Consider the following 20,473-nt stretch of genomic DNA (forward strand, 5'->3'; position numbering starts at 1 on the left):
ATTACAGGCAAGAGGAAAAACCAATAAAAGGCATGGAGACTGGGAATGGAAAGTGAGACCATTGAGATCTAGACAAGTGAAATGATGTATTCACGATCATACAGGCAGTCAAAAACAGAACTGGAACTTGAGATGTTCAAAAAGTTGGAGTCCTTTCTCTACCTAGCATGTCAGAGATCTCTGGTTCCCTATGTTACTCTAAAAACTACAAATCATAAACTAAGGTATAAAGAAGCATGCTCACTTTCTTATACAGAAAGCAACACTGAAATATCTGAAACAATCAATCAACAATCATTAATAAATGCCTCCTTTGTACTAGGTACTGAACTAAGTGATAGGGATACAAAGACAAAGACAAAAGCAAAATGTGCCTATCTTCAATGGGCTTACATTCTACTAGAGGAGACAACATGCATACACACATACAGGATATTCATAAAGTGATGAAGGGTGTGGGGGGAGGTGGGTGACTGGCAGACATAAGTAAAGGAAGCCAAGTAAAATATTCTAGACACAGAAAATAGCTTGCCAAAGGCATGAAAGTGAGAGGGAAGCTATCCTGGGAAGGAAAAGTAAATGAGTCAATGTGAACAAAATATGGAGTGTATGATGGAGATGCATGTATAATCAACCCTGGAGATGATGCTTGAGCCAGATTACCAAGAGCTTTATATTTCAAAGAGAAGACTTTATATCTTATCCTAGAGACAATAAATAGTGAGCTATGGAAGTTTCTTAAGCACATACTTATTTTATGTGAATAATGAAGGTATTAAAGAGTCAAATCATTCCAAGGGGCTGAATATTTAAATGTGCTCCTTTGGGCCATCATAAATGGTTTTTTTTTTGTTTGTTTGTTTGTTTTGTTTTATTTTTTTGCTTTTTTGCTGAGGCAATTGGGATTAAGTGACTTGCCCAGAGTCACACAGCCAGGAAAAGTGTTATGTGTCTGAGGCCACATTTGAACACAGGTCCTCCTAACTTCAGGGCTGGTGTTCTATCCACTGCACCAACTCACTGCCCCATGAATATTCTTTAAAAAGCATACAAATTGGAGGAGGGGAGTATTTGTTTTTAAGAAACAAATACAATTATAACAGATAGAAAATCAGGACACTAAAAAACTATTAAGACAACACATTTAAATCTCAAAGTTCCTGGGTTGTACAAAATTTAATTCAGGAAATTGCTATTAAATCTGATTCCAATTATAATACCCTTAAAACTTAAAAATATAAGAACCTTTGGAAATGTACTAAAACTATAATTACACAAATTTAAAACTTCAGCACTGAAATATCATTCTCTTTTTAATAAACTGCTAATTCTTATAACCAGGACAAAAAAATTCATGAAACATTTTGCTGACTCATATTGAGATATCTCATCATGATAAGCATGTATCATTTGTATCAATTATTTTTAACATAAGCAACAGTTTTTAAAAAGTAGTCAAAAGTGCTGAATGACCATTTATAGAAAGCTGTCATACAACCATGGTCTTATATTAAAGCCACACAAACTTTTAAGATATATAAAAATTTTATGAGTGCTATTTCAAGTACAATCAGGATTTGACTCTTTAAAAACTTGACTGTATCACACCTCCAAGGACTTACTTGTTTTCAAATGCAACCGTTATTGAATCTTCATGTACATCTTTTACAAATGCCTGTTTAAAAAAGAAAAAGAAAAACACAATAATTAACTCAAAGTCCAATTAAGTTCTACTCTTATGTTTCCTCATGACATGAAAATAACATTGGATTGTAATGCAGTGGGATAAAAGGAGCACTCAAAGAGCTTAAATTATGGATTTATATAAAGTAATTTTAACTTCATTCCCATAATTATATAGATTATTTAACAATTTTGTACTCTTTAAAATTATGTCAAAGAATATTTAATACATTTGGGCTTCACACTAAAATGTGTCATTCTGAAAGCTGAAAACTTATAAGACTAGAAATAATGAAAAGCAAGTCTATTTCCTCTATGCTTATATGAATTTATATTAACAATTCAGATCTGTTACATCTGATTTCATGTTCCTTCTCTGTCAAAGAAGTAGAAGTTGATCAAATACATTTTTAAATTCTAAATAATGAAATGTATAATGTGATTTTAATAAAGTATTTGCCTTGGTGATCACACAGTAAATTATATTCTAATATAAGAAACTGGGTTTAATTTGCTAATCTCATCAGCCCTTTGGGGTTAAAAAAGTACATTTTGACGGCTTTGGTTCAATGTATCTAAGTCAAAAGAAGTAATTCCTCAAACTTCCAAAAACAATAATATAAACAAAAACATTTAATAAATTATCAGTATCATAAGTGTGCTAATCACTATACTGTCTATAATGTTGGTAACCTATAAAATGTAATTTCATTTCATCGGTTACTTAAAATAATTTGCAAAGATGCCAGGAGGGGACAGAATAGTCCCAAAATGTGTTTGGACCCAGACTTTACTCCATTATTACCACAATATACTCTTAAATGGATGAACTCTGTTTTTTTTAAAGCAAGTTATACAAAAAAAAATAATTAGATGTTAAACAAGAATATATTTGCCTTAACTATGGAGAGGGATTTTTTTTATCACTCAAATAAAAAGAAATCATTTGACAATTCACTTAGTAATAGAGATAAAATGGTCTTATACAACAAAAGGCATTGTTTTTTAAATTAAAAGAAAGCAGATTAAAAAGAATTTCAATTAAAATTCTGAAATACACAGAATATTAAATATGAATTAGAAAGTTCAATGCTATGCAGAACCAGGAACTCTAAAAGACACTGATAGGCAAAATTCACTTCCGACCAACAATGATCTAATCTAAGCAGGAGTTTTTCATCACCCTTTTCCTGTTCTAGATTCTTTTGGCACTCTGGTGAAGTCTATGGACCAATGTTATTAAATATATAAAATGAGAAAATGAGATATAAAAAATTACAAAGGAAGCCAACTATACCGAAATTCATTCATGAAAATGTGGTAAAAAAACAAGTTCACAAACAAACCCTAGGTTAAGAATATCTGGTTATGGACAACTTGAGAAGAAAAATGCAATCTTAAAAGCAAGCTAAAAAGATGCCTGAACTCTGTAACAATCAGAAAAATGAAATTAAGTCAACTTTCAGACACTACTTTTTATCTACCCGAAAAGAAATTTAATTTAATAAGCATTTATTATTTACCTACTAAGAACAAATTCATTTAAGTCCTGAGGACCTACAGAAGAGAAAATAATGTGAGAATTGTAGGATGAGAATTGTAGGGACCTTGATAGCAAACCCTATGTATACAAAAAGGATTCCCATTGTAATATATACTAACAAATGCTCAACTCAGCCTCTATTTCTTAAAATGAGGTTTCAAATTCCAACTGTGTCATATACAACCCTCCATAAACTCCAGGGGCTTCCCAAGACCTCCCAAATTAAATGTAAAATCCTTTGGCGTTCAAAGCTCTTCATAACCTAGTCCCACCCATCCAGGGACTCTGGCTTCCAGGCACTGTACTGCTAAGCTCCTAAACTTGTCTAGGGCTGCCTCTCATGCCTGGAATACTTTCCCTTCTTCCTCTCCAACTATTGACTTCCCTGGCTACCCAACTAAAATCCTACTTTCTATATATTTCCCACTTTTCCCAAAGTTTCTGGTATATAGTTTGTTTATACATATCTGTTTATTATCTCTCCCATTAGATTTTTGAGCTCCTTAAAGGCAGGGGCTATCTTCTGTTTCTCTTTGTATCTCTTAGAGCACAGTGTCTAGTCCACAGTAGGTGCTTAATAAATGTTAACAAAACTGATTGCTTTAAGACCAACAATATGCTCCAGACTCAGCTCATTCTACTTATAAACAGAAGTAATTATTAGGAAGTTCTTCCTGACATCAAACCAAATGTGCCTTTCTAACCTCTATCCATTACTCCTAGTTCTGAGGCCAAATAGAATCTCTCCTTCACAAAACAGCCCTTCAAGTACCTGAAGGTTTCTATCAGGTTCCCTCCGACTCTTCTCTTCTCCAAGATAAACAATCCAAATAAAATAATCTCCATACTCAAGGAGTTTGTATTTTGAAGAGATACTATATGTGCACAAGTAAGTATAAAAAAATGTATACAACATGTAGTTTTGGGGGGAGAAGCTTCAACACTGGTGGGGAATTGCTTCAATGTAGGTAGCAACACTTGAACTAATCCCTGAAGAGCTATGAATTCCAAGAAATGGAAGTACATAAAGAGCACATTCTAGGCATGAAGGGAAGCCTATGCACTGGTCCTGACATAGGCAAGGGATGGAATGCCATTTACAGAGAATAACAAGTAGGCCAGTTTGGCTGAAAGAAAATGTATATTCTGGGAGTAACTGTAAAATTAAGTCTGGAAAGATAGATGGGAGCCAGATTGGGATGTGCTTTTAAAAACCAAACAGGATTCTGCATTTGATCTTAAAAGAAATAGGGGGCCACTGAAGCATTTCTTGAGCAGCAAAACGAAGGGGCCAGACCCGTGCTCTGGCCAAGTGTTTGGGTGCCACCACCTACACTGAAGCCATTCCTCAACACTGTTTAAGCTGCTTCTACCACAAACTACATAGCAAACATTTTTATATTTCTTACTTGTGTGCATGCAGTATACTCTTGACCTTCAGAATATCATTTGTGTGTTATGTGAAAAACCAACTAGAAAGAAAGTTTGAAAGCAGGGAGACTAGAAAATTACAGCAATGTAGGAGAAGAGGACTCAGATCAGAGTAGTGGCCATCAGGGTAAAAAGAGAGATGTTACAGGATAGAATGAATTAGGCTGGGTAATGGATGGATTAGAGGCAGAGGGAAGGGGAGAGTTCGGTATGAATATAACAGTGCAAACTGAGGCAACTAGAAAGATGATAATTAAGAATGAGCACGAATAAGCCTAGATTAATTTCCCTGCAAATACATTAAGATTATAAAAGCAAAAACAGCTCTTTAAAGAATAATTGTAAAAAGAATTCATAAAATATTTTTAAAGTTTGATTATAATAAAACTCTTAAAGTAGTGGTGAAAAATGTCACGAATTACTGGAAACTAAAAAAGGGGCAGAAGAAATTAGTCATACAAAAAGGTCTTTAAACAGTTGAAAACACAACCAAACCAAATATAAAGGAATGAATAAAACCTTAAAATGATCTGGTGAGCCACTAAATTATTAATTAAGATCATACTTCTTACTTGAATGTTTTTAGTTGTTTTATGGTTTTTTTTTAAACCTTCAAAAAATGTGATATTTGTTAAACATATATTGGTTTACATGTCATCTGGAGAAGTAGGAAGAAGGGGGGAAAATTGGAACAAAAGGTTTTTCAAGGGTCAATATTGAAAAAATTATCCTTATATATGTTTTGAAAATAAAAAAAACGTCAATAAAAAAGAAAAATGTGGGGAAAAAAAGACAATCCATGGATAAGAAAAACTGAATACCCAGAAACTATTCATTTGACAATTCAACTTTAATAAGCAAGACTCACCTTGACCCTTTTACTGTATCTCTCCCCAAAACCTTAAATATTCATTCAAATAAGGAGACACTTGTGTGTCAAATAAAAACTTGATATTTCTAAAATATCAATGATGAGTGCTGATAATAGATAATGGGCATTCACAAGTGTGACAGGTTTTCACTAGGAAGTTCAATACTAGTTCAATGACCTACAATGAACTATTAATCACTTTTGAGCTGAGGTTAATTGAGAAGTGAAAAAAGGCATTGCCCTGGCTAAAATCCTCACAGGCTCCTTCACAACAATGCTAGAACCCATTAGAGTAAATAATTTTAAAGAGAAGAATTTCTGGAAAGAAGTCTCCTCTCCAACAATATTTTATAATATAGATACAGGCACACTTTATTTAAAACAATCTTATACCAGAATTCATTGCAGATGACTTCTGGGCTCACATTTCTCTTATTTGAATGAACAATCTTTAAACCCATGTAAAAGTTTAACATGTACAAAAAAGCATCTCTCTGCTTTCTATGCAGAAGTGGAGCACTATGATATGATACATTGAAAATGTCTGACTTTTTTTGATGTGTAGGTTAGTTTACCCATACTGTGTTTTTCCTTCTGTTTTATTCTTTTTTTTTTTTTTAAAGGGAGATGAAGGGAGGGGGAGGCATTAGGAAATATAACATGTAAAAACAACAAAATGCATCAATAAAAATATTTTATAAAAGAAACCATTTGTAACATATAGTTCAATATAATAGTAAGAGAAGTCTTTTCTATGACCCTCTTGGGGACATGTACAACGTTTACCTCAGTTCAAGATTGAGTGATGTAAACTTGGCACTGACAAGGACAAATTCAACCCTGTACAGCTTAATTTTAACTCCGCCTCCATGGATAGTCATGGGGAATTTAAAATTGCTTTAGCTAAAGAGAACAGATGGAAGATACCATGCACTTCTATTCACTCATCACTCCTTTGCAGTATAACTTCATTTGCTTCAACAGCAAAAGCTTGCAGTGGCTTCAGAGACCAATTGAATAGCTACTAGAAAAGGGCATGTTGGTTTTCCATTTGCTAGGCATTCAAATTACTCATTATCATGAAAAGGAAGACAACTGTAAAAACAAGTTTTGAAAGTAGTGGGACACTTACAAACAGACCTTTCCCCAAACTAAGTTTTATACAGTCGGGTTGAAGAAAGGACTTGAAATTAAAACTTGATTTTAAATATTGCCTCACATACTCTGTGATCCATGGGCAAGTCAGTGTCCTGAAATCCTCCAGGATTAAAAGGTCACAGAGGATTTGTCAATCTACATTAGTGGAGAGAATTTCCACACCATAAAAATCCCAAATAGATGGTCTCATGGTTTGGGAAAATAACAACAACAACAACAACAATAAGGGACATAAGAGAGTAGCTTTAACAAAGCAGGGAAAGTGCACTTGTAGATTTAGGATAAATATGAGCTGCCTTTTCATCACTCACTAGTCTAACTTCTAACAAGGTATTCCTCTACCATAACAGGACCAGGAAGCACATTTACTGAACTAGCTAGTGACTTTTTATACTTAGTATAAAGCTTTTTAGTTGAAATATCATTCTATATTTAAAAACCTGTCCAAGTAAACCTCGCATTTCTAAAGGCAGTATCAAAACTATGTATGATTCCAAGGAAAAACAAAGTTTTTGCTAAGCAGAGAAACTTCTTAAACATGAGAAAAAAATCCCCAGAAAACTGAACTTACAAGTCATGCAAGAAGAAAAAGGAGAATTCAAAAGGCACATAGGATCTAATTAAAAGGGCAGAAAAATAAAACAAAACTCTAGGTTAACTTTAAACATGTTTTATCCCCATTACAAACGAGTTTCAACAATTAAGTCAGCTTATAAACCCTAACATGAAATCATGTACCTAACCACACTTTTTTTTTTAATCAACAGTTCAACAGTGTCAAAACTATTATCACTAGCAGCAATACAGAAACAATGGCAATCTTACTATGGAAAAAAATTCTGTCATGAATCAATGTGCTTTACTATCAGAGATGATCCATCTACATAAGGAAGCATTATTTTAAAAATGAATTTTAAACGGAGACTTGAAACTGACATCCTCAACAATGAGTAGATCAAAGTAAAAATTAGAGACAATAACTTTGTGGAAAGCAATGGTAATGATGAGATCAAAATTTCTGGGACATAGCTAAAACAGTCCTCATAAATGAGTGAAATAGAAAAAGATTAATTAAATATGCAATTAAAAAATCAGAAAACCAACAATGCAAAATAAGCACACAAGAGGAAATATCAAAAATTAGAGAAAAGTATACACTAGAAAACAAAGAAAACAGAACTGATAAAACTAAAAGCTGATTTCCTGAAGAAGATTAATAAAATTATTAAACCTTTGGTCAAACTGATTAAAAACAGGTAGGAAAGCCAAAGAAAATGAAAAATGAAAAAAAGTGAAGCTTAAAAAAATTAAAAGAATGATAAGCACTTACAATACAGTTGTAGGTCAGGAGAATCAAAAACTTGAAAGAAAAATAGGGATACCTACAAGAATTTAAAATGTTCAAGAGAACTTAATCTTATTTCAAAAAAGGAAACTGAATTATTCAAGAATGCCCGAGAGGGGAACCCCTGTCCAAATAGATTTATAGAATACTATTTTTTCAAAACTGAGAAAGTAATTCCACGAAATTCTTTTCCTTAGACAGACAGTGTTAATAACTAAACCAGGAAAAGATACGGCCAAGAAAAAGAACTACAGACCAATAGCAATTACAAGCGTCAATTCAAAAATTTCTACTAATGCCAACTAAGACGATACAGGAATATATTCAAAAATTACTCACTATGATCAGATGGGATTAATATCAAGTATGCAAGGGTAAACAATATAAAAGCAACAAAATGAAATCAAGTTAGGAAATTTTAAAAATCCTTATTTCTTTCCAAGATGACTTTTTATGAATATTTAATCTATGCTCAAAGAAATTCAGAAAACTCTTATGTAATTCATAAATCTAAATGTAACTCTCCAGAGCAAAAAAAAAAAAAAAAAAAGTTAGAAGCATCACAGGATCTGCAGCTAAGATTAAAAAAATAAAATCGTACTAGATTGAGACATTCGATCAAGTTTTTGTTTTTTATTTTCTTGCTCATGGCCAATATATGAGATTATATGCCCTATACAACAAATAGCACTCTGAGAGCTGATTATTCTACCTCAGAATTGTTAAAGGAAACCATTTTACCAATCTTAAAGTACTTTAGAAATTATTTTTTGAATTTTTGAAATCAAGGAAGATGGCTATTTTTTTAAAAAGCTAAAGTTTAAATACACTTAAAAAAAAAAAAAAAAAAAAGGAACCAGAGGTAACACGCCAGTCAGCTTCAGAATCAGGAGCCTCCTCTATCTCTTGACATACTATGTGACCTTAAGCAACTAGTTTCACCTCTCTGTCCCCCAGTAACTAACTTCCTAAGACAGTGAGATACACAAAGATGTTTAAGATGTGCGGCATAGAAGGATGTTCATCCTAATACCACCAAAATAAAGGTAAACTTAAAAAAAAAAAAAAAAAGGAAATATAGCATAGAAAGAAGGGAGGAGCAGGTAGAAGTGGTAAATTTTGAGGACTGGTGGTTAAGTATAAGGATAATAGCACTAGGAATAGCACTTACAGAAAGATAGTCTGAAATGAAGACAGTGCTGTTCAGAGTTCAGCACCTAGCACAGTGACTGTCATATTAGCAGGTATTTAATGTTTATCGGTTGCCTATACTTGATAGATAAATATACAATGGCCATAATATGATAGGAAGGGGCTATGCTTTATTAAAGCTCCCAAGTCAAGTGCAGTCATAATCATATTTCCAAAATGTTTATTCACTTTTGGAAATATCAAAACATTTTCAAAGAACAGTAATAATATTTATTATTCAAAGAACAGTAATATATAAATCAGCTTCAGAAATGTATAGTGTATTATAGGTTACTACTCATTATCAAGAAATACTAGCCACTGTGCCAAGCACATAATAGGTACTTAAAAACATTTGTTGATAGTGGAAAGACAAGGGTAGAAATAAAAACTCTAGATAAGCAATAGTTTATACCTCAGAATTTGTGGTAAATGCTCTTAAAGAACAGAACATGGTTCCAGTACACTATGGCCATTATGTAAATATGCAATAACTAACATGTAAGATACATGACTATCCTAACAAATAAAAGTGAAAAGAAAATATAATAAGGAAAGTACTGCTTGGATTTTACAATGCTATCCATTTATAAATTTCAGATAATCAACTGGTGATAGCATTTGCTCCTATATATCCGTAGTGGCAGAAGCAAAAATAGCAATCCTAAATAAGCTCTTAAAATGATGTAAAATTAAATTTAGCTTATTGAAAAAGCCATCAAGATCAAAAAGTTAATTGAGTTTTTTTGTTAAAACTCTAAAATGGATCCTTTAAAAGGCTTTCCACCATCAAGATGTTTTTCAATAATGTTAAGATCCTATAAGATTCTTCAATAATTGTTTTTATACAATTATTACCTCTAATTATTAACTTCAAACTAAGCATAAAACATGTATATGCATGCTTACAAAAGGTGCTTGTCAACTGCACCAAGGTCAAGTCAAAAGAGGGATTCTTTATCAAGAGTGAAGCTCAGGGGGCAGCTAGTTGGTGCAGTGGATAGAGCACTACCCATAGCAGTTTGATAAAACTAGGGACCACTTCTCTGAATATTTTATAATTCACAAAATAAACTACGAAGACTACAAAGGAAGCTAATTACATTAAAATACAATTATCAAAAAATATATTTTTAAACAAGCTCACAGTCCCCAGATTAAGAACCCCCAAAGAAGACAGTTACACAAAGAGTAGTTCTCATGTGGAGGAACAGGGACAAAAAGATTTCAATAGGTGGTGATCTGTACTAATTGAGCAAAAGCCAGCAAGTCCATTAAAGTATGGAACGCAAGCAAATGAGGCTTTATAAACTCTTTTTATCTTATATAATGGAGTTATTCCAGTAGAACTGAATATCTAAAGAACATTAGAAATCACATACAATTTTTAAGTAAACATCTCTTTAGCAAATTCATTTATATGTATTTAAGTTTATGAGTGTAATTATGCTTTGGAAGGGGTCTCATTTTCCTCCCCAGGGAAACGTATCTCTACAATTAATTGTTAATAGGCTTGGATCAATATACAAAAATAGCCTAATAAATAGTACACACCAATAGATAGCCTTCAAAAAAGTTAGTATTACAGATATTTTTAACAATGTCAAGTCAGTAAGATTTCACTTTTTTATTTATTTACAAGGCTACATTAATACTACCAATATTAGAAAGAAAAAGCTAAGGAATCAAATGTTTGTAGCTAGACAAAAAACATCAAAGCCTAGTTCAGAAATAAAAACAGAACTAGGTTAGTAGCATCGGATGAGTTCAGAATATATTTTAAAAATTAATATGCAATCCAGAGAAAGAACAATGGAAACTTGATTTTGGATCGAAGCACATACTGTTTTCATCCTTTTTGGGGGGTCTGCTTTTTATTTCTTATAGTTTTTCCCTTTTCTGGTTTTTCTTTTACAATAGGACTAATACAAAAATATGTTTAAAATAATTGTGCTGTATAAAATTTCAGATTGTTTGCTCTCTTGAGGAGAGGTAGGAGGGAGAAATATATATGGAACTCAAAATCTTACAACAATGCATGGCGAAACTCTACATATAATTGGAAACATAAAACTATTGAAATTTAGGGGGAAAAAAGTTAATATGCAAAATAAAAGCACTAAATTGTGTCACCAAATCCTAAATTGTACTCTAACAGTAAGCCCTCTGGAGATGAGTGGTCATCAATTAAGTACAATTAGGAGAATGGGACTTTTTTTATTTTACATGGAGAACTTCATCTTTTTTCCCCTCTGTATAACCTGTCAACTAAGCCCTTATGAGCAATGAAATGACCAAAAGAAAAGTACCAAGATGCCCAAATGCCAAATCCACTGAAAATCAAGTCCTACAAAATCATCAGACATACACTGTTTTACAGCCCACCAACCTATAACAAAAAGCCAATGAGATTTGACATCAAGTTAGGTTTCCTCATTCAGAGCCCTAGCTCCTTCCCTAACGAATTCACAGCATTAACCCTCTCCTTTGCTCTTCCTCTGTGTATTTTCCCTGCTTCCTAAGGTATCAGACTTCAAAGTGAACAAAAGGTAATCTGTGCCATTACTTGTAATAATCATTGCTACACATATTCTACACTTCAGATATGATCCACTGTCCTGGTTCTCCACCCCACCCCACCCCTCAACTCTTAAAATTATCTTGCTCTCTTACTATCCAAGTTACCTCTGCTCTCTTCCCTCTCTGAACTTTCTAACAATACTTTGATCTTGACATCACTTATATTCTGCTTGTGTGTGTGTGTGTGTGTGTGTGTGTGTACACACATACAGTCACTATCCTTATCCCCATACTGAATATGTATGTTTTCCTGTCCTTGTCCAAAGGTTCTCTCCATAACAGCTCCACTGGACCTCACCCACTCACTGGATAAAAAAAGTCAGTGCTTCCAAGAGACCCTGATAAGTAAGTAGCAGCAAAAAATGGAGAGGAAGTAATAGGTTAAGAATTCTGGGGAAATTTGAAAAAAGAGGGAACTTGATCTGAATATTAAAAGGAAGCACGGTACCATTATTCAACACAGATGAAGAATAGTAAATGTTTCAATTAAATTGAATTGAATCCTGAGGTGCAAAGAGAAGGACAAAGTGTGTTCCAAGCATAGGAGATGGCTTGTGTTAATGTATAGGTCAGATTTAAGGAACAACAAATAGATCAGTTTTACGAGTACATGCAGCAATGTTAAAAGAGCCGGAAAAGATAGCTGAGGTTAGCACCAGATTGCAGAGGGTCTTCCTATATGTCAAACTAACAAGTTTGTGTTTTGCCATAGGCTTTTAAGTAGAAGATGGTAACAGGGTCAGAGGGATACTTGAAGATTACTTCAATTGCTATGTGAAGGATGTACTGTAGTGGGGAGAGACAAACCAATTAAGAAACCATTAAGGCAGGGTGGGCATTAACTAGTAGCCAAGGATGACATTATTAGAGCTTAATTTTGAAAATAGCAAATTTATTTAAAGGCAATTTTTGTTAAAGTACAGCCTTTTAAATGATGCTACCTTTCATCTTGGTTGCTTTGGGTGATTAGGGACTACTCTATTTGGAAAGACAGCCTTTTTCCCAGTGAAGGCAAATATTGCATGATAACAGGAAATAAGGAACTACCCCCCCCTCCTTAAGTGCAATGAAAACAACTCATTATTTTAGCTAGGGAAAGGAGAAAAGAACTAGAATCTGGTAGAACCTGGGATTTGTAGTCTAGTATATACATAAGGACATGGTAACTGTTTTCTGTCTTGTGTGTGTGTGTGTGTGTGTGTGTGTGTATGTATGTTAAAGAGGTGTCAGGTTTGTTCTTTTGGGAATTTAGAAGACAATTAAATCAGGAATTGAAGTTGAGAGAAAGATGGATTAAGACTTAATGAAAGGAAAAGAATTCTTAAAATTTAGGGCTATCCAAAAGTCAACTAGGCTATTCTAGGAAGTACAAGTTTCCCATCACTATAGAGACTGGATGCCACCTTCTTAGGTGAGTTACAGACAGAATTGTTGTTCAACTTTTGGCTAAACTAGCTAGATAGCATCTGAGTTTCCTACCATAAAAAATCCTCTCTGTAACTTGGTCTTCATCTGTCTCCTTCCTCCAAACTCACCATTTTTCCACTTAGCTTGTTTTTAGAGGTACTCAAGTAAGGATTTACAAGTTATCTCAGAGTAAGGAACTGAGGGAAAGAAAAATTAAGAAAAGTAATATGTTTTTAAAAAAGCAACCAAAAGGTCATAGGTATTTATTTTCTAATTTGTACAAAATCCACTGGCATATGCAGAAAATGTTATTTAACGATTTTCTTAAATGAGGCATAAAACAGGGAAACAGAGGAATAAAACAGAAATACATACACTTGTGGAAAGTGTTCCCCACTGTCAGAATATGTGCTGTTCAAATTCCAGATAGAACAGAAATTCCCTATAGATAATGAGGTGATTGAGATGCTTATTTGGAGATGACATTGTGCTGATTGCATCAAACCTGAAACACTGCAGAGCCTTCTCAATGAGATCTGCAGCCACTTGATTGAGATCTGCCTAGTAACCCCCACAGGAAAAGCCAAGTGGATGGAAATTTTATATAGCTCAGATTATGGCATGTAGTTAGATGGCCAATTGAGTCAGTAAATGCATCTTCAACAGGCACTACATATGGACAATGAGCAGCACTCATAACTGAAAATGAAGAACAGAAATAGCTGGATCTCATTTTTTTTAATGAAGCTGTATAGCTCTAAATCATGAAACACTTCAATCTCTGAAAAATCAAAACCACAGGTAAACTAGCAATAGAAATACACATAGTGGGAAAACATATGCTACAGCAAATTATCTATGATGACTTGTATGTAAAAGTTGTTATTTTTGAAATGTTACATCCTGAAAAAGAATTTGATAAAGTAGCAACGGGTAGTAGAATGCTGCACTGGAACAAGTGCTCAGAGCTGACTTAATTTTTTTTACACCTCGGATATAGGTAAATGTTACAAGCCAATTATTGTTTTGGTGATGGTCTAGAGACTTAAAGTGATGGAGAAAATGTTAATAATGTAGATTAAACTTAAACTTAAAAGTGTGCTATGTGTTCATCCCCCCCCCCCAAGCTGATTGTTAAAACATTTACCAGCACACTACTGGTTACACTGGTGTCCGTAAAATATTCAAAGATCCAGAGAAAGGACTCTAGCACGTTTGAAGATTCATGGAAGAGTATGGATAAAAATCATTGAAGATAAGGAAGCACAGATGGACTACGTTCTGTACTGGATAAGGGAAGACCCATATCAATGAGATCATAGATTCATTAAAGCGTAGCAAGTTTTACAAAAAGTAGTAAAGAATCAATATTCCTTCCTTGCATGTGCAAACACTGATATCGACCCCCCCCCTCCAAACATATGAGGGCATAAAGTCCACTTCATTATTAAAAGATTATAGGTTATACTGCAAGGTGATGAATGATAAAAGGGCCCCATATACACCAAAATATAAGTAGAACTTTTTTGGTAGGCATAAAAAACTGGGGAGTGGTGAGAGGTGAAGCAGATGCTGATCAAGTAGGGAGCAGGTGAACAAACTGTGGAATAGTAATGTAATAGTATATTTTTATACTGTATAAAATAATGAACACAGAAGCATAATGAAACATATGAAGTGAAGAAAATCGAAATAAAGAAAACTAGGAAAACAATCTACATAACCAAAACAACAAATCAAATTGAATGCTTTGAAATTATAAATGACCATGGCTGGCCCCAAAGAACAGCTATAAAAAGATACCTCCTTTTCTTCATTTCAAAGGTAGGGAACCCTGCAAATAATGTCAGACTTGATCAATGCATTGGCTAATTTTGCTAAACTGCCTTTTTCATTCCTTTTTGTAAGAGAAAGTTCTCTGAGAGAAAAAAAATCTATTTGGAAATGATGGTAATATCAAAAGATCTCAATAAAAATATTTAAAAGCATAAGAAAGTTATAGGCATTAAAATACTAATAAAGAGGATTGCTTCTGTACAAGAAAATGAATCTTCAGATTCAGAATTCTAATGAATTTGGACTAAGATGTAAAGAGTGAAATTTGAGAAAGAATAATGATAAATTTCTATTACATGGCAGAAACAGAATATGAAATCAAGAAAGAACTCATATTCTCCCTGAAGAGAAAATATATTCAAGTATATATCCTATGTGACTCCTAGATAGACTTAATCTTTTTGGATTTGAAAAAAGGTGCAAAGAAGAAAAAAGGCTGAAAATAAAAAGGATATAATACTGAAGCTGGTCAGCTCAAGGAATTGAAGTACAATGCTAAGGAAGCAAATGGGCCAAGTGTGAACTGCCTCCACCCCAGGCTTCTTTCATGGGTATACTACATTAATCTTTTTCAAAAGAACTGTCTCAAACAGAAGAGGGTGGCTAGACCCAAGGGAAAAACTTCAATCACCTTAATGCAAAACCAGAGTCGTGTCAGGAAAAAAAAATCAAAGAGCACAATATTACTCCACCATTATCATTACGGTGTCTTCATTTACTAAGAACAATATGTTTAATGCTATAATTTTGTGTTCTACAAAGCAGTATCATGTAATAACCTTCATTAGAGACTAATGGAATGGAACTGGAATGGCATTTCTATGTCAGAAAAACTGAGCAGCGTTAAAAAGAATTACTTTATTTTGGTAACTATTTCAACATAATTGGTTTTATTTGTAAAGCTGTTTTACTTTGTGTATTTAAAAATATTATTCTGAGGAAAGGTAAATAGTTTTCACCAAATAGTCAAAAGAAATCCATGATAGCAAAGAAGATTAAGAACTCCAAGATAAGAGGATAAGAACAGAGAACAATAGTTCATACTTCAATAACACTCCTAAAGAACATAAACTTTGGCTTTCTTCACAGTAACTCTCTGAGACAGGATAATAGGAACATTTTTATTAACTTATTTTAACAGATAAGGAAGGAAAAGAACAAAAGTAACCTGTTGCATTCACACAGCTAATAGCAGAAACAGGATTTCACAAGACACATAAAAACAAGTCTCACCATTCTATATAGTCACACCTTTAGCATGTATTAAAATATTTTTCAAGAGGATGAACAACTGATAAGGGGAGAATGCAATAAACACAAGGGAATTTCTGACCACAGTTCATTCTCTGGCAGTCTTACTTAGTGTTTTGTTTTGAAATGAACTTTAGTTTTCCACTGCATATTCCAAGGCACACAAAGCAAACCCAAGTTGTCCCTAGACTACCCTCACTCATACAGCCTCCTATGGAAAAATTATTATGAAAGATTTTTAAACTATCTAATACCACCATCATTATTTCTAATTTAACAAGTTCATGCTATAGCAAATTTTGGCAGCAATGGTATGGTGAAAATGGCCAGATATGCTTATCCTTCTTTCAAGAGCCTAAAAAGAGTACCACAATAAGCCTTCAGATGAAAAATTAAAGGAATGTCAGTATAGTGTGAGAAGTGAGATAAACAATGGATTGGAAGTCAGGAAACATAGTTTTTCTTCCTACCTCTAAGAGGAACAAATTGGATGACAGTACATAATTTATTTTCACAAATCTAACAGTTTGTGATTCTAAAAGAAAATGTCCAGGATAAAGTTCATATACTTCATATCTATCTCCTAGGTAAGAAGTAGAAAAGTGGCTCTAAACAACCAAGTGCTTCATCAATACTTCCAAAGTGCTACAAAGCAAAAGATCCCCTAAACTAAATGCAGTTTTTCACTCCGATGAGCAAAGTAGGGTATATTCGCTGGAATTTAATCAGTTGATACACTATTAAGTCTGGGACAGTGATTGTAGTTCAATTGATACCAAGGTTCTTATCATTTTTAGGGCAATTACCTTCACAAAAAGAAATACTAGTTGAGAGTTCCAATTTATATCTAAAACCCTGATCTTACACACAGGATATGAAGACACAAGGAAAGCTGCAGGAGTAGGTGCAACTCATTGACACTATTGTAAAAAAGCAATTCAAGATGCATGCCTTGGTCAGTCAATAGTATTAACTTCATCATATGAAGGGCAGCATATTAATGAAGTTAAATGTGATGTCCTAAATTTTGCTAGAATTAGGTATTATATTTTTTCTACTTAATGAAGAAAAGACCACCCTGTTAAAACTTTTAATAGAAAACATTAATAGTATGTTAAGTGACACTCATTGCAATTCAGCAGTAGTTTCTAAAGTGACACAGAATTTTAAAAATCCTATAACTGTCTTAATAAAAGTTTATTTTCTCTTGAAAGTCTAACTTAGTAAATTTTCACTTATATGTACCAAATGAAAACTCTTCCAATAATCTAAAAAAAAGTCTTCACAGTCCAGCACCAATGAACTTAATTATAATAGTCAACCAATTATTAGATAGTGGGTTTTTAAACAGAGAATTCAAATAATTCTACTCTTTATCCAAAAAAAAAAGTACTCACCATTTCAGCATGGTGTGGGACAGAGTACTAGACAAAGTCAGAAGAAGCCTGGTCCAAAATTTCTGATGTTACCAGTAGGTGCAGCTGAGCATCACTTAATCTCTGACCCTAAAGAAATGCTTATTAAATTGCACTACTTACCCCACAGAGGTGTGCTGAACAAATTTGTAAGCCCTAAAATGCTTTCTATTTCTGAGTTGCTAAAACTAAACTAGACTAAAAACAAGAAAACTTAAAATGGAAAAAGTTGCAGACAAGGAGAAGAGTTTTAATCAACACTCTTTAAAAGAGGGGTTCTTAAATTGAGTCTGTGAACTTGTTTGTATTGATTTAAATAATTATTCCAATCTAATTGCTTTTCTTTGTAATCCTATATTTTATTTAATGCATTTCAAAACATTCTGAAAATAATTTACAGGTTTCGCCAGATTGCCAATCAGGTCCAAAACACTCTAAAAGTTAAGGACTCTGATAATTTGGGTAGAAAGCACTGGGGTGAAAAATGCTAATTGAAAATCGTGCACCTTGGTAGCTGACTTTAGGGATTTTCCCAGGTAAAGGCAAAATATTTTTTATACTATAAATTAAGATTAAATGACATCAAACCAATGGGTAATTTTTTTTTCCTAGTGTAAAGAGTACCCAAGTATAAAAAAAAGCTCTCATCACTACAAAATCTAATGATTTAGAAGAAAGGCCAGAGAAAAACAATATGTACTTCTTATAGATTATAGCAAGGGCTAGTCATTCACAATCTCCCTAGCAAGTACTACAGAAAGAATAAAATTGACTTTTACCTGCAAAAACTACATTTAGTTTTGAACTATTATCATGTATTCAACAGATTTCAGAATTTTCCTTAGAAATATGGGGTGGTTTTGATTATTAAAATTTGAATTCAAACATCACACTGAAATATTCTGTCATTTGCTATTTTTCAAAGGATCTTTTCTTTCACATTTTCTTAAAATAAGGAATCCCTATATAAACACAATATATTTCCCAGGACTAGTTAATTTTAAATTAGTTTTTTAAGCTTCCTTCCCAATCCTTTGCTTACTTTTTTTCCATCTCCCCCCAAAAAGTGGGGAAAAAGTTCATCTGGGTTTTTTTTTTCCTTAATGAAACATAGCAATATTATGATTAATGCAGAAATATCAATTGTTCACCATCATTTACCTATTTTTCTCTATTAACTCTATTATTGGAGTTTAAAGTAAAACTCAAAAAAGGAACACAGAAATTTTCCTATTGTATACTGAAGATCTTCCTTAAAACTAATGTTGGTTAAAAAAAAAATCCTAACTAAACATTGTCTAATACATTTATATTTCAACTGTAAATATCAAAAGCAGGTAACACATTTAGTTTCCTTTTTGATAGGGATTGTCTGTATTTGCGGTAGATGGTACCTCTGGAAAAATGATGTTCCCTACTACGCGGTAGTGAGAGGCAAAGGGCATGCACGCTTCTCACAAACTAAAATCCTACTACACAAAGCTCTTCTGTACAGAGGAGGAAAAGTTATAGAAAACAATACATACTACAATTTGTCTTAATAAAATCATACATGAAACCACCACCAAGAGGAACTGTTTAAGAAAGTAAATGGCAAACTACTGTTTCCTAACATTTTTGTCTCATCGGGAGTATTTAATACATTATTACGGTTTATCCTCAAGATCTCTATAAGATCCAAGTTTAAACCGTATAACTTGTCGAATTTTTAATGCAATATATCACTTTTGAATAACCAAACATGTATCGTCATCCTGTACAGTTCTGGAGCTTGTTTGAAAATCAAATCAAAAGGACTATTTTTTTTTCCTGCGTTTGGATGCTTACTCTCATATTGTAAAAGCAAAAAGTATGACAATCTGAACTAAAGATAGGATTTAAACTTTTCAAAAATTACTGCCAAAAAGTGAAGGAGCATTCATTGCCACAGAATTCTGCCACAGAATACCAGATCAAGTGGCAATAAGTAACAGTGACTTTATTGAAATGAAATACTGGGGGAAAAAAAAAAAAGCCTGAAGATCATTTTTCAACTTGTCTTTTGCTTTCAAAATTTAAGTCAGTCAATCTATAATTTTTAAATAAAAAAATATAAAGACAAATAATGCCCATTTTAGAATCCCTGGGGAGAATTCTTCCTACCTTCACAAATAGGAATAGATTTTTGCTTAGCCATATAGTTTGCAATACATCGAGTATTTTGAAACATTTATGATCCAAGAAATTACTTAAGCTTCCGTTCCAAAAATTTAGGTCTTGGGGCAAAACAAAGAAGTTGAGTTGCTAATATCTTCTGAAGATGAATCATTATTTTCCGGAACATCCCAATACTTTCAGAGAACTTATGATCTTTTCTGACCAAATCAATGATTTTCAAAGAAGGGACCAAGCCAATGCAATCCGAGCAGCATTTATTAAGTACCTGATAAGCACATGGCACCGAGGCTACCAAGAGGATAAAATTAACCACTTTTTAAAAAATGTTCTGCCTAGATCTTTGTGGAACCTCACTGAGAATGTGAGGTTCTGCAAAACACAAAGAGGAGAGAACAGCAATAATCCACGATTTCTTACTAACAAGATGCGCTCACTCCAACTCTTTGCTCTCCTCAGCCCGTACCAAGGACCAAGGAAGCTACCTCCGCTTCTCTGCCAGCGGGGCAAAGAGCAGTCCCGCAAAGTGGCCACTAGTTCCTTTAGCACCGAGGCCCAGGCCCGGCCGACTCCAGCCCCCTCCCTCAGCGCCCGCAGCCCGCCCGTTC

At 33.5% G+C, this 20,473-nt stretch overlaps 1 protein-coding gene across 1 annotated transcript in view; it reads right to left on the reverse strand.

Moving 5' to 3' along the window:
- The window catches only part of FMR1 (fragile X messenger ribonucleoprotein 1), a 56,582-nt gene that overhangs the window by 35,120 nt on the left and 989 nt on the right, over window positions 1-20,473 (reverse strand). The window contains 1 exon segment of the mRNA XM_074277769.1: window positions 1,623-1,675. Within this exon segment, the coding sequence (XP_074133870.1) occupies window positions 1,623-1,675 (53 nt within the window).

Source organism: Sminthopsis crassicaudata, chromosome X (assembly GCF_048593235.1).
Source record: "Sminthopsis crassicaudata isolate SCR6 chromosome X, ASM4859323v1, whole genome shotgun sequence".
NCBI lineage: Eukaryota > Metazoa > Chordata > Mammalia > Dasyuromorphia > Dasyuridae > Sminthopsis > Sminthopsis crassicaudata.